The sequence below is a fragment of the Nyctibius grandis genome, chromosome 16 (assembly GCF_013368605.1).
Source record: "Nyctibius grandis isolate bNycGra1 chromosome 16, bNycGra1.pri, whole genome shotgun sequence".
NCBI classification, from domain to species: Eukaryota; Metazoa; Chordata; class Aves; order Nyctibiiformes; family Nyctibiidae; genus Nyctibius; species Nyctibius grandis.
This window is the reverse complement of record NC_090673.1, coordinates 2,236,984-2,252,900: the sequence shown is the minus strand read 5'-3', so window position 1 is coordinate 2,252,900 and position 15,917 is coordinate 2,236,984. Positions and strand designations below refer to the sequence as shown.

Genomic DNA, 15,917 nt, shown 5'->3' with positions numbered 1-15,917 from the left:
AAAGAAGAAAACATTAAACAGAACCTGTAGATCCCACATTTGAACTTACTTGAACAAACAGAGCTTAGAAAATGAAACCTTCTTTGTGCCATCTTTACCCGTGCACTTGTTACCAGATGGTTACAGAAATGCCTTTGGGGTTTGGGATTGTTTTGCTTTCCCCTCACCAGAATTACAAGCATTTAAGACCCTGATAAATTAACAGCATTCTACTCTTTCAAAAAGTCACTCATTAGTAAACAGCATGGTTTTTTATTCAGGATGAGAGCAAAAAGCGTGCGCCTGGTGTCAACAGGAATTCCCGGGGGTGGCCAGCGACAGCAGCAGCAGAGGGAGTTACAGATTCACTCCTCCTCCCCAAGGATTAGCCTCAAGCTCTGCAGTTACTGTTTCCCACTTCAAGCGCGTGAGCACCGTAATGCTAATTATTGCAGCTTTGTTAACCATATTTCTCCCCCTCTCCCAGCAAAAAGTCAAGCTCAGCTTACATTAACTGTAATATTGACAAGCACAGGCAGCTGGGTATACTGCTGCTGTGATGCAGGAGACAACACAAAGTTCACAGCAAACAGGCAGAAAAGAACCATCACTGTTAGCTCCAGCCCTCACAGCACCTGGGCATCCTTCCTACCAGTGACAAAGGCACAGCGCGTCAAGGCACAGGTGAACAGACCTGTAAATACAGAACTGAGGGTACCACAAAGGTGATAAAAGACAGATTAGGAACTTTATGCTGGCTGGTGTGAGAAGGGCTCTTAAATCATTGATCTTGGCTTTTCATTTTCATTGCCACCTCCCAGTAGTTAAAGCCCAGATGCCAAACTCTGATGGTGGCAGCCTAAAGAGCCTTCTCTCCATGCAGACTCTAATTCTTCTCATTTTAATCTGTAATTACAGCTATTAAACAGGTACAAAATATGAATACAGTTTAACAGACTTACAGCTCAGGACTACGTGAACTAAAGATTACAGGCTTTTGGTATGAAGTATAAGCCCTTGGTGTCACAGCAAATACTACAGGTCTGCTCAGAAACAGCAACAGGTAAATCACCCATTGTAGAACAGCCATATAAACAGTACAGCATCACCCCCCTGCTAATTAGAGATCTTCCTTCCTAGAGCAGCAGGGTTTAGACCTGGATAAAATGCAGGAGTCAGTACTTTGGCTTTTTTAAATAATTTTTAAGAGACTTGTAAAGGCAGACCCAACAACTTTTCAGTGCTTTAAAGCAGCATAAATCTACACAGACACAACACCACAGCAGCCCATCAGTGAGTGCAGGCATATTGTATCCATAACTACCGCCTGATTACGCCACTTCTGTGTGGCAGCACAGAGATGGAAAGTTCCACTTCAGTAACACTGGGTAACAACTGTTCCTCATGAATAGGTGACTGGTTTAGGGAGCATGAGCCTGATTTTCAGAAGTACCCAGCATAGTATTCTCCTGTATCAGCATCCCTTACTTCTCCTTGTGTAAGCTGGAGAACCAATCCCCATGACAACACTCAGATGACTTCATCCCATATAGCTGCACTCAGAGAATACAGTCAGGGCTGTCTCACTGCCCTTGCACGGCTCCAGAGCCACTTACTAAAAGGAATACTTCTCTTTCCAAATGTTGGATCATCTCATCTTCCCCACAGCTGGTTTTATCTACTCTTGGAAAATGGGAGGTCCTAGATTAAGGGTGTCCCATCCAGGACAGGATGGATACATGCTTACTTAAGATCACAATCTGCTTGCACTCATTTTGAGAGGTTTTCAATTTCAAATATTTTGATTGTCCATGTTCACAAACATTACATACAACTTTTATAACACACTTAATATAACAAAAGAGGTTCCTCAGCAAATCCCCTTTGTTAACAAACACCACACTAAGCTATAACACACAGGGAATTCAGTGTTGCAAGCACTCGCTGTAGCACAAAAACCCACCCCAAACTCCCTCCTCCCACTCTGCCTAGCCATTTATGCCTGTGAGGCCCTGCAGCATATTTATGGGCAATGGGAAGACAATGGTGGAGTTCTTCTCCGCAGCAATGGTGGTCAAGGTCTGCAAATAACGAAGCTGAAGAGCAGCAGGGGACTCCGTAATAACCATGGATGCCTCCTTCAGGGCCCTGGAAGCATTCATTTCACCCTCAGCTGCAATTACCTGGGGAAGCAAAATAAATGAAATTTAATTCATTCTGGCACAGTAATAAACTAGAAATCGGTAGGATGACTTCAGCCTTAAGTCATAAACCAGAGATACGTATCATCCCTGGCAGTGTTCAAGGCCAGGCTGGATGGAGCTTTGAGCTACCTCGTCTAGTGGAAGGTGTCCCTGCCCGTGGCAGGGGGGTTGGAACTAGATGGGCTTTAAGGTCCCTCCCAACCCAAACCACTCTGTGATTCTAAGCACCCAGACACAAATCCACAGAAATCCTGCCCTGCACTCCTATTTGCTACAACACAATCTGGCTGAGCATCTTCATCCTCTACATCACCATGTGAAATTATTCATGAAGAAAAAATAAATCAATCAATCCAAACCCACATATTGATGTTACTACCTTAGCTCTCGCCTCCCGGGCAGCTTCCGCTTCTGCAGCCATGGCTCTCTGCAGCTGGACAGGTAATTTCACATCCTTGATCTCCACACGTTCCACCTTAATGCCCCAATCATCTGTTGCCTCATCAAGCGTGGCCTATACAAGGCAGGACAATTAAGTTAAGCCATCTACCTGGCTGCAAACAAATGTCCAAATTTGAAGAATGACCAATAAACCAAATTAATTCTCTTAACAATTATTGGACTTTAAGGGCTTTAGTATTTATGATTTGATAATTATAAAAGCATAACTGTTGTAAACTAACAAAAAAAACCCAGAGCTTGATTAATATATTGAAGGAATTCGTGGCATAATTTCCTTCAACAGCAGAGTATTGACGTAACGAGCCAGGGAAGCCCTCCTCTCCTGTATCCCTCATCCCCACTCACTAGCCCCACTGGTCCATTACTGCTTTAGTCACTCATCTTTATGATACAGATGCCATCCCAGAAGCTCCACAGGGTTTTGCCTAAAGCTCCACATCACAACTTGGCTTATCACTTAGAAGGTAAAATAAACCCTGGCCTGGAAGTTATCCATGGGATTGTGGCTTAACTGATTGTTTGATGGATTGCTTAGGTAAAGCTGCTCATACCTGCATGCTGTGTGCAATTTCTTCACGATCAGAGAGAATCTGAGAAAGGTTTTTGGTCCCCAGAACATTCCTCAGAGTCGTCTGTGCTAACAGACGGGTGGCTGAGTCGGCATTTGTGATATTGGCTACAGCAAGGGTGGCATTCTGAACTCTGTAATAAACCACTCCGTCTACATTAACTGTCACAGAGTCCTTGGTCAAGATCTAAAAAGCAATGGGGAAAGCATATTATATTCAATAAATATATGATTAATTATCATGGTAATTACATATTTGTAGTACTAGACAAAATCCTAGTTTTTCCAGGGTAAAGCAACTGTCTTGAAAACAAAAGGTCTTACACATGTATGCTGCACATGAAACTTTCCAGTATAGCTCGGCAAAGCTAAGACTACACATGGGATTAGAACACTTCTACATTCCATTGGCTTTGCCATAATGTTTCTAACTCACTTCTTCAAACTCACAGCGGGATCTGCAATTCATACAAGTGACAGGGAAAAAAAAATCGGAAATAATTTACACTGAAATACATCTGCTCTTTCACCTGGGAAACTTTAACCTGTTATTCTGAAACTAGCAACGTACCATAACCAGGTAGGTCCCCCCTGCTATGTTTTGGTGAGGTTTATCGTAACAGATGTGTAGGAGGCAGACTGCCTGTACAGGAAGGCAAGAGGTGTGCATGATGAAGGACCCAGGACACAGAGAAGGTTCCAAGAACATCAGCACACATGAGTTACTGAACCTTCAAGACTTACCCGCACTGTCCTTCCCCAAACTACCTATTTTAGCAAGCTTTTTGCAATAGCATAAGATAAACAAAGAATGAGCACATGCACAGAAATCATGTTGTACAAATAAAAATATATTTCTGCTTTTACCTACGGAACACAAACCAACCTAAATCCACAAGCATAATTTAATCAAGCCAAAAGAAAAATCGTAGAACTGATGGCTTCACTAATGGCACATCAGCAGCTGCAAGCACATTTTGCCTGCCAGTGATTAGGTTTCTACCAATTACCCTTTAGAGTGTACCATGACAGTTGCCATTTGTCTAAATCTACAACTAATGATGAGCAATAAACCGACCAGCAAATATGACAGGAAACAGATGCAACAGACAGGTTGCATCAAGCATCTTTGTCTTGCAAAATACACCAGATGCATGAGGGATACAGTTATAATCATCAACACACAAGTCTTCACTAACAGTTTTAGAGGGCTACATGGTTTTTATTCTTTTGTCATCCCCAGAATTGGCATCACCGAGTTCAGGGAGCTTAATGCTGTGGAGAGATTCTGCTAAAAAATGAAGATGGCCAAGGAAAAACAGACTAGAAAGAAAAGTAATTTTTTTGTTCTTTAGGACCTTCAAACTGAAAGGCATCGGATGACATTAGGCGTGGTACCTCTTCACAATGATCCTGTGCACAGCAGGACACAGAAGCAATGTGCAGACAAAACCCACATAAGGGAATGGACCATTACCCGAGTTGCTATTAATAGCATTTGATGTATGTAATAATTTCATCCCATTATTTTAGCTAGTTTATAAATCTAGATAAATGGGCATAGGAAAGATCACTGCTGCTTCTGGAAGTGTTCCAGATTTCACAGAAACAATTAGGAGAATGTTGCACAAAGTCCAGCAGTCTTCATTCCAAACCCCTCCCCTTCTGGCTCTCAGGCACTATTAGGTTATCTTATTTGTTCCTTAGAGGACAGCATAACTTGTTTTCTTTCAGGGATCTTCTCTTATTGAGTGATATTACTAAAGGATATATGTGTTCTTCACAATACACTGAATCTGCACAAGAAATCTACGTTAAAACTACATCCTACCCAATACCGAGAGGGGGAGAGGACAAATAAAGTGCAAAAAATTCTGCAAACACTTTAGCAGATCCAAAGGCAAGTGCAAACTCACCTCCTGGGGAGGAATGTCAAAAGATATGGTCCTCATATCAACTTTGATGAAGCTGTCTGTGCAGGGCAGGACAAAAAACAAACCTGTACAAAAAAAATCCATTCAAGAAGATGTGAAAATAGGTCATTAAAACAGACAAAACTTGCTACTGAAATAAGCTTAAACCCAACCACTGTAGCCATATAGCCCTCTTTGTAACAAGCTCAGCAGCATGTTCGTTAGTGGCTTTCAAACCAGGGTAAGATTTTCAAAAAAGTATGCTGAGAAACTTCAATTTATTCAGGTCTGACTTATTTAGGATCTTCAACATTTGGGGAAAAAAATCCCAGAACTGTTAACAGCTACTTTTGAAAATTTGTCCCACACAGTTACTTGTGGGGCTTAATTCTGGCAAGCAGAAACTATCAACCGCCTTTTGTTCTGGTGGATCACTGTAATTCTTCAACTTTACAGCAATGTGGAAGTATTGCAAAACCTGGATGAAAACGAAGGAAGCAGCTATTGCCCCTTTCTGTCACTTTGCAGGAGCAACACCTGCAAATAACATTCTTTCAGATCTCATCAGAATTTCTAATAGATGCAGGAAACGTCTCAAAACTATCAAATAATTTAATTGCTTCTATTTCTTTTGAAGAACATCGAGGCTTCCAGCCCATTTGGGTTTAAACTGATAAACTTCTTTTTTAAAATGGCACATTTGATGCCATTATTCCTCCCTTTACATTCTGTGCTTTTGATTCCACCTTTAGTCCATGCATTAACTAAGGAGATCTGGGTAAGGCTCACAGATCACGAGGTTACTGTCTTCTCCCTATAAAGTAATATATCCTCTTACTGGAAGTTACAAAATTCTTGAGAAATCCATTCGCCAGTCTAACGCAACGTCTCCAGACAGCTATTACTTTGCCGATGACACATGAGAACAAATATTAAGAATGCTCTCCAGGACATACCTGGTCCCTTTGCTCCCCCTTTTAAGATGCGTCCCAGTCTGAATATGATGGCTCGCTCGTATTCCTTTATAATCTGTAACAAATGCATGTCATGCAAGCGTTCCCAGAAGCCATAGGACGGATTCCAAACTATGTACACACCAGTCTAAGACAGTCTTAAGTCTCAAATGTAACACACATTACATTTCATTTCTGTACTGGCTGCTTTTGAGACTTTTAGCCTCAACTTTATTGCCAAAAGCAAACACCAAAAGGAACGATCAAGAAATATTCTTCAGACTGTGGCACCATCTATCACCAGCGGAAGCAGCAGCATGTCACCTGGGCAGGGCCAAGCACTAGCAGCAGCCGTCAGGAATATCCTGGCAACAACAAAGCAAAGCGCAGGATACGTGACCCAGCAGAGATTCTTCCAGGTCTGATTCTGATGCGGTATATTAGCCAAAACAAAGCAGGAGGTGTTTCCTCCGGTCTGGAAACTGAAAACATCAAGCTCAAAGTGATCACAGATGACACAGTCTCTACAGGTCTGTCACATACAGCTACATGTATGTACATACTTATATATTTATATTTACATATTTCATATTTACACACACACACATATATATATATGGGGAGTGATCTCCTTAAAAAAAAAAATAATTAAAAAAATCAGTCCTCCAATGCATTCTTGCAATTATTCCGATCTTCCAAACTAGCTGATATACTAATGACAACCGGGTAGATGTAGTAAAGATGTCAATGCAAAATCATTTTGACTAAATACTGTAATAGCACTTTTCTTTCTGGTTTGAAGATTAATGCACTGAAATGTTGGGGTCTGCTATATACTCTCTGCTATAGTTCATCAAAGAATAGAGTTAGATTAATTTGTGTTTAAAACAAATAAATAAAATAAAGACAATAATAACCATGAGGAAGCATCTGCATTGCTTAACGTTTTAATCCAACTTAGGAGTGAACGATTTTACCTTTATGCACATCCAGATTGATACAGGAAATGTAATAACAGTGAAAAAAAGTGAAGTGATCACGAGGATCCACCCACACAAACCAAGGCCAGTATCGGAGTCATCTGCAAGAAAAGAGCAGAAATTTTCAGATTTTTAAAAGCAAGAGTGCCTGTTAAAGAAAGTGCCTACAATAATATTTGTGTTGAATATTCCTTGAAATAAGCCACTGTTAGCACTGCTCCTCTGGCCAAACTCATTAGGTTTAGATCAGGTCAAATTAAAAGCCAAATTCTGCTTTCATTTTCACTAGTCTCTAGGAGTTGCTCAAGACGGCTGAGGGCAGAATGCGGCCCAAGTAACATTTATGCAGAATTAAGTACGCCAACATTTAAGTCTATAGACTCTCCAATGCCTCCCTCTTCCCCAGTTTTCTCTAGCAGAATGACCAATAGGCAGCAGTAGAAATCCTGTTCTTTTATCGCCTAAGGAAGGCAAAGCAACACTTGCTTAATGAGTGAAATGCAAATACCCCATGGCCTGTCACCTCTAGTGATCGACAGCTAGAATTTAGTTCATGTTCCAGCTGTCATAGGTGTGGATCTAAGAAAACCACAATTCTCGGAACTGTTGTATCTAGGAAGTAGGATAAGATGCAGTGGAAGATTAGCTGGACATGAAATAAAACCTCTATCAAGCATTTCTTGGCCAAAGACTCCTTATGCTTAGAAAACAAACACGATGGTTCTCTGTCATTGAACGACACCAGCTGAAGGTATCTCCAGAATCGGCACATAACAAGAGCTCGTGGTTTCAAATACTACCCCGCTAAAAAAAGCCATGCACCATGACAAAACGCGGACGTGCTGGGAAGCACTCATAAAGCTGTAGGAAGTTTCTTATCCTGCCAGCTAAGACTCCTGCCAAGTGGGATATCCCAGGGTGAAACCGAGCACTCACAACCATCAATTCCTGCTGTGGAGATGCTGAAATCCATCTTTCTCACTCCATCCTTTAAAAAGCCAAAAGTAATGCATCTGTAGCATTAAAGGTTAGCTAAAGAGAACAAGAGTAAGAAGGAAAAATGGTTTTGTAGCGAGAGTTCTGCCTGGGAACTCGAGAGAACTGGGTTTTGCTTCTCCCTACGCTGGACTCCCCATGTGACATTTCTGATACTGTTATATAATCAAACTCAAAAAGGAGAAATGCAATTTACTCCTCCCAAAGAAAAAAAAAACAAACACCAACAACAAAACCAAAACCTTGCTCCTACAACAGATGCATGATCATTAACAATAATTGCTGGGGATATATATTTAAATATTAATATACTATAATGTATGCAGCTGCTGAAAAAGCAATGAAAAAAACAATGTAATGGCTTCAAAAACCAGACACCACCAAAAACTCTGATGTAGTTAAAAACATGCAGAGTACACTGCATTTTCTCCACTGCTATTGCTGTTGGGAGCTGTCCTTCATTTTAAAGGTGCTATGACCTGCAGAGACAAGGCCTAGAAAATATAATCATGAAAGAAAAAGACAAATTTATGATTGTATTTGTTACTATTAATCATAGGACTGTTATTAATCATAGGAATAACTTCTATTAAGAAATAATATTCTTTAATGATAAAGACATCGACTCCGTTTCAACCACTCTATGTTGGCCATGAAAAGATGCTCAAACCCCCACATACGCCAGAACAAGCCCAACTCCACCATCTCTAACCATTCCACTGGAATCTTCTTCTAAGTTAAAAAAACAGACAAGCCTGACAAGTGTTGAATTTAGGATTTTCTCAGCAGATAGATATATGCAACTAGCTGTTGGAATAAAATACTAAAGGCAGTATATGTGGAAAAAAATTAAATTTTTTCTCTTAACAGGGAGAGACTTTTCACTTTGCAAAGAAATTATCAATTTCCATCTGAAAAAGTACATTTGAACTAGCCACACCAATAAAGGAATATGAGCTATAAAAAATAGAAAGCCTAAAAATAAATCAAAGTTACTTGAAAATAAGTAGTATTAGTATTCTAATATTTTATTAAATACAAATGTTTAATAACCTCTCTTCACAACTTCAGCTATGATTTAAAAGCGACTATTGACATAGAAGAGCTGCAAGGCTTAACTGTAAGTCAGCCGTGAAGCCGTTCTCCACGCTGCAGGGGCTGAACAGGCACCAACAGGAGAAAGTCCATTTTTTACCTTGCAGCAACTCCAGCCCCTCAACTCTGGTTCTCTCTTGCTTGATTTTCTGAAGTGCCGAACACTCTGTCACATAACCCTACAGCTGCAGTTCAAACACTGCGATATTCTTGCTCTTTTATTAAGAAGATATTAAAAACTCACACCTGGAATTTAATCAGAGGAACCTTATTTGTGGACAGCCTGCAACAGATTACATACTTCTAAGAAATATACCACAAGGAGAAAGAATATTAAAAAAAAATTCAGTTGAATCAGCTTTTGATCCCTTTAAAATTGCCTGGAACAGTTACCGTTACTTTAGCAAGAAATTATCACTTGGATCATCAAACAGTATTAACAATTTATAATGAACACTTAGCGCTGGAGGCTGAGATGGAAGGGGAAGTCCTCATTACCGCTCGAGGTGTGGCATACGCTTCTCTTGCCATTTATTTTCTTCTGCAAAGACCACACGGTCTGAACAAGCACATCAGTGTCACACAGCGAAGATGTGCCAGACTCCCAGGTACCGTGAGGGGAAGGGACCTTCCCCCACAGCCGTATAAACAGCCCACCAGATTTAAAACGGAATATTACTTTAAAACGGAAAGTAATATTAAGGAATATTACTTTCAATGAGAACTAAATGTCTTTTCAGATGCTTCTCAAACCATTTCATGGGAAACGGCCAAAATTATTACATCTCATAACCAAAATTATGTCTAATGCCATTTATTCTGTAGATACTTTGACAAAACTAACTGGTAGTCAGCTTTAGCCTCCAAAACACCACATCATACAGTAACTACAGAAGAAAGAACCTCAGTAGCACGTAAAGTGAAAGGCTTGCCAAGTCCCAGACAAGGTTAGCTTCAGAGCGACCACTGTTCGGTATTAATAACCAACATACTTACAGAATGAAATGTAGATCCTCTCCAAGGATACCAGAACTAGCATGTGCCATTAGGCACGGGGCCCAAATAGATCTACAGTTATTTATACAACAACTCAGATTACCTAGCCAAAGGCTTCGTCTATAAAGCTATCTTATAAATAAGTTTCCTTCCCCAGTTGCAAATGACAAAAACGTAAAATAAATCATGACTTTTCTGCAGTTTGTTTCTGAACAACCCACGTAGCAGGAAAACGCTCAAGCTTCCCGGGATAGAAACTGTTGGTTGTGTTATTTTAGTGCATCAGCTTCAAAGCTTCCTGACGCAGGTTACACTCACACCTACTAACTGGAAGGCCAAAATCCACTAGAATAACGATACCAAGAAGTAAAAATTAACTACGGCTTCATTGCCCCACTTGAGGAAATTGACTTTTATCACTTCCCCACTCACACCTATCTAACATTTTGATCCAGTGAAAAGCACTAACGGTGTAAACCAGTCCCCAAATCCTTTTTGCTCTCATTTACTGGTGCAGCGCCTCGGGGATTACTTCTGTTGACTCTGCTCTTAATCACTTGTTCAGCTTTCCCCTTCGTGACCCGAGTTACCGTACAGGAAAACAAAACACATGCAAAAAAAAAACCACCCCAAATTACGCAACTGGGGCCAAGTCTCAGCAACGCTCTTCTACCTTCCCGTGCGCTATTTCCAAAGAGCCGGGAAGCGGCGAACCGCGGCACCGTGGGGCAACACCCCGCGCCGTTAGCCGGGGGAGCCGCGGAGGGGCCCGGCCCGCGCTGGGGGCCCGGGGCGGGGGAGGCGGCGGCCTCCCCGGCGAGCCCGCGGGGCTGCTGCGGGCCGAGGACAGCGGGAGGCTGCCCGGGCGGCGGGGCGGCACCGCTCCTGGCTCTGTCCGCGCGATTAACTTTAGCGAAGAATCCGCAAACTTTCCTCAGCGACTAAATAAAATAATAATCAAAACCGAAAGAGAAAACCGGAGGGCGACGGGAAGGCGCTCGGAGCCGGCGGAGAGCGACCGGCTGAGGGGCCGTGCCCCCGCCGCCCCGCGGGGCCAGCCCCGCTCCTCGCTCCCCCCTGCCCTGGGTACCTTGCGCCCGCCGGGCTTTAGGCGCGACCCCCGCCTCGTGGTCCGCCATGGCCGCCGCCGCCGCCGTCCCCTCACAGCCGCCGCCGCGCGCCAGCTGCCCCGCGCCGCCCCGCCGAGCCCCGCGCGCCCGCCCCGCGCCGCCCCGCCCCGCCCCGCTCCGCGAGGCGAGGGTGGGGCCGCGGCCGTCACGCGCAGCACCCCCCCCTCAGCGTGTCCCGCCGCCACCGGAGGGGACGGGGCGGCCTGAGGGGATGGGGGGGGGCGGCCGTGGCGGTGGTCACCCGCCCCTCAGCGGTGGTGCTCGGGACGGGCAGCCGCTGGCGAACGGCCGCGGGCAGCAGGCAGAAGCGCCGGGCTGTCGGAGCGGTGCCCGGAGCGGGGCGGGAGGCAGGAGGGGAAGGCGAGGGAGAGAGAGCGGAGGGGGTCCGGCGGCAGTGGGACGCCTGAGGTGAGCAGGGAAGGTTCCAGCTGCGCCCTGGCCTCGTGCGTGGTTTAAGATGAAAGTTGATGGTTTTTCATGGGTGAGGTACGGTCTCACATAACAGAATGAATAAGGAGCAGCTTGCAAACTGATAAGATTTGCCTTTTAACCACACCGTTTGAGGAGTAGTGTGCTAATGCACGCTGTATTCCTGTCTGTGATCGTGCTGAAGCATGTGTCCAAAATGGGAAGGGCATTAAAACAATCCTGAAGAGAAAAAAACCTGCTTTTCAAAAATTCACCTCGAGTTTCAGGTGTTACACTTTTCTTCCTGACCTGTTGCAGGACACTCATGGAGAGTTTGGAGCTTTCATCCCTTTTTGAAGACATCAAAGTCATGATCTCTGCTGCTTTTCTACAAGGTTCATCCCACAGAACAAGGTGTGTGTAGAAACACATCCCTACACATACAGTCATTACATTCCAGGTGTCATAAAGAATGTCACATTTGAAAAAAGTTCCAAGGTTGAGTTCTCTATTAGGCTGAATTAGAAGGACTAGAGATGATTTGTGGCTGTTCTTTAACCTTTATTCATGTGTGGGATGTTGGTAATCAGTGGGCAGGGAGGGACACGTGCAGACTCATTTATCAGACTGCATTGCTGTACTGATAGCAATTGCTAGTTTCTTTGTAAAACACATTGCAACCTGTGAACGAAAAATGATATTAGACTACTAGAATACACTTAGATTTATTGTTAAGTGTTGATACTATTCTATGTTTGACTCCTTCTTGGAGGTAGCAAGGAGGAGTCCTTGTTTGACGACTCCTTGCTTTCCGTTATGTACCAGAGGAGCAAAAGTTTCTGGTGAGGCAGCACGATAGATTGAGGAGAATGTGTGTGCGAGTGGAGCGCTGAGTGCTGAGATGTAGTTCTGTTTCTTGAAGTCTCCAAGTGATATGAACAGCATCAGTGAAAGACCATCACTTTCTCCCAGTGAGAGTAAGACACCTAATAAACAGTCCTCCTGTTGCTGGCATGAACTCCTACTACTGCACTTTTGCTAGTTGATTTCAGACTGGTCCAGATTAGCGGTATATGAGACTAAAGGCTAAACCTGTCTCAAGATCCCCGAGTGCTTATGACCTTTTAAAATTCCCATCTGGCCTTTTTCTTACAAGCTTGTGGACAGTTGCTATGAATGCACTTACGAGTGCTGACACCTGCTGTTCTGATATTAGTAATTCCTCAATATTTTTGTTTTGTTCTGTTGCCTACAGTTTTGTGTGAGCTTACCTGTGCTCTGCAAAAGTCACCTAAACAACTTTGTAGGCTATGTCTTCATCCACTGAGTAGGTACAGGGCATAAACCACCAGAACACATTTACATTAGATTGGAACATAACACAGTAGAATACATGGTATTGAAGCTAATTATTATAAGGAAGTTGACAGTGTCTGCAGTTTTTTATCTTTCTTTTTTGCTGACTTGAGGGTATTCTCGCAAATAGACTGCTTATGGTGTCTCAACATTGATTAAGAAGGAAGGAAGGACATGCTTGAAATGGGTGGAACGGGTTCTGTGAAAACATAGAGTAGATAAACTATGATGAACCCTCGTCACCCATAGCAAATTTGGCACTAGAAAAATCTAAGCTGGTACCAATAATAAGATAAGTGCTTTTAAAATTAATATGACTTGAGCATTAAAAAATGTACCACATTGGTTTAGCTTATTTTGGCGAAGAAGAGGAAGCACCTATTCATTTGCCCTGTCATTAAAGTAAAAAATATGCAGTTAAGACCTTTGTCCTTCATGAAGCTGCAGCCTTACTTCATCTAAAGCTGCAACAGCTCAGCAACACGTTGTGTACTTAGGTACAAATTTATGTTGGTGTTTTGCTCAAAGAAGAGAAAGCCTTCAATCTGAGTTTAGGTGGGCCCTCATTCCATTTGTTTTACTGTCTTTGGGTGTTTGCTGGTAAAGTTGGAAAAACCCCAGGGCAGTGGTGGGCAGGGGTACTTCTCTGCTGTGGGTTATTTTTGCAGTCCACTGTTCCCTGTTGCGCTCTTCACACAGGTAATTTCCAGGAAGTTAACCAGCATGGTAAGTCCCCTCTCCTTTCCCTTCAGCTGTGTGAACTGAGTGATGTTATCATGTTATTTAATAGAATTTTAGTTTTTCCTTAAATACTGAAGTTAAGAAAAACATCAGGATTAATAACAGGTAGTTGTACTAACTCAGAAGTCCTTTACCACACAGCAGTGAGATGCCTCTATGGATCTGAGTTGGAGAGTTAAATCAGATGCATTCTGATTTACCCAGCTCATGAAATACTAAAAGACTTCAGTATGAACAGAGGAAAATGAAAAAATGTAACCTTTGCTAAATAATAATATCTGAATGTCTTCTCACTCCATTTTTTTTGGTTCAATAAATAAAGGAATTAACGAATTTGATTTTTGTCTGGCTAGAAGACAGCAGTGGACTTGAAAATGGATTTATTAATCTCTAGGCCTTATGAAGAGAAACATTTCATTGGATTTTGCCTTTATCATTTAGATAAGTGAGTTTGATTTCAAATATGGAAGTTCCTGTCACCAGTAACTCCTCAGTATTGCTCTGTAAAGCCTGCGTTTATTTAATCTTTCCTTGAATTCTGATGTGTCTGGTAGGCAGTTAATTAGAAAGAGCATTTGTGTGAGGTGTAGCAGCCGTGGAAACACCTCTTCTGTTTCTTCTGCGGGCAGCAGTTGCAGCTTTCTGTTATCCCTGAAAAGGGAGATAGTCTACAATCAGTATATTTATTTACCATATGTTATTTATCAGTATGTGTTAGCTTTACAGTTGGACTCAATGATCTTAAAGGTCTTTTCCAACCTAAATGATTCTACGATTCCATGTGATTTTTTTCCTTAAGTAGAAACCACCGAGCGCGCTACACAAAGCTGCCGTTAGATGCCAGCACGGTATTAGCCACAGCCACTGCCAGTGACAGTCTGGTTTGAAGCATGTATTAAATATATTGATTTTTGTCCCCTCAGTCTCTGTTTTAAAACCCTTTCTTATAGTAAAGTGAGTTGTAGTCCATAATGATTATGGAATAATATCAAAGACTATTCCTGAAACTGTCTTTGATTCTTACCTTAAAAAGTTGCTGGACATGGAATGTTGAGCTGCTGAATCCTGTTTGGAGCTGCTCATACTATACTAAATGTTATGTGAAACTTCAGTTATACTTGTGCTCTTCTAAGCTCAAAATGTGTTATGTGTTGTCAGCTTCCCCCAGGGGTTCTACATGACAGTTTGGTGGCGAGGTGTGTTATTGTGCTTTATTTTATTGTGCTTTTCCCAGTTTGCAATAAATTTTAAGGGACTCTCACAAACATCGTTTTCCATTGCTGTTTACCATTCAGAGCTTTTAACAGTGAACTTAACTATGTTAGGACGTCTACTATATTCTTACTATATATGTGTTTAAATATTTTGTTGAGTTTTGAGTTGGAGCTAGGTCTCTGGAGAACTGTTTTCCTTAACATTATACACTGCAGTAGGTCTGTCTACATATATTTTAGTTTGATTCTGAAAAACACTGCTTTGAATCAGTTTCTCCTAAAACATCTAAAAGTAATCAAAACCAGAATGCTGGTTCAACAAACATTTCCCACGTTATAAAAGTCTGCATTTCATTTAGTGGCCTATTTTTATATCATGGGATTATTTGTTTTCAGTGGAAACAGAATATGTACATGTTGGAATCAATAATCCCAAAACAGGAATGTTTTAAAATCGGGTTTCTTTAAACAGAATCATTTCTCCCACATTAAAAAAAAACATTGTTTAAAATATCTTTGAGGCTGGGAGGTTCATTATTTTTATGTTGTTTACACTTACAAAATACATATAAAAGACCAGTCAGAGCAAAGCTTGTCCTGAGGGAAGACTGAGTCCTTGTGATTGCTGTACATCCAGAACAGGGGTCTACAGCAGTCTGTCTCTCGTCAGATGCTGCTGCTGGAGACATTTGAGCTTTGAATCCAAGTAGTATGTAAGATAATATGTATAATATTTTTTTCTGACCTAGCATGCTTTCATTATTAAAAATATAAACAAAATCTGATCAAATTTTCAGCAAATGATTTTACTGCCAAACTATCTACAAGCATTATATGTATTTTAGAAATCTAGCAAATTCTACAAAATGAACTCCTGTAAATTCTCCCACACATGCTGTTAAGGGATATTTGGGTTCACAAA

The 15,917-nt window shown here is 41.9% G+C and overlaps 1 protein-coding gene across 1 annotated transcript; it reads right to left on the bottom strand.

Annotated features, from left to right (window-relative positions):
• Positions 1 to 236: 236 nt before the first annotated feature.
• Positions 237 to 11,347, bottom strand: STOM (stomatin). Its single transcript, XM_068414196.1, has 7 exons — positions 11,237 to 11,347; positions 7,057 to 7,160; positions 6,083 to 6,155; positions 5,130 to 5,212; positions 3,197 to 3,400; positions 2,563 to 2,697; positions 237 to 2,162 (listed from the first exon to the last, which is right to left on the bottom strand). Exons 1-7 carry the CDS (start codon positions 11,283 to 11,285, stop codon positions 1,968 to 1,970), a joined length of 843 nt encoding a protein of 280 aa, XP_068270297.1. The 5' UTR covers positions 11,286 to 11,347; the 3' UTR covers positions 237 to 1,967.
• Positions 11,348 to 15,917: the final 4,570 nt, after the last annotated feature.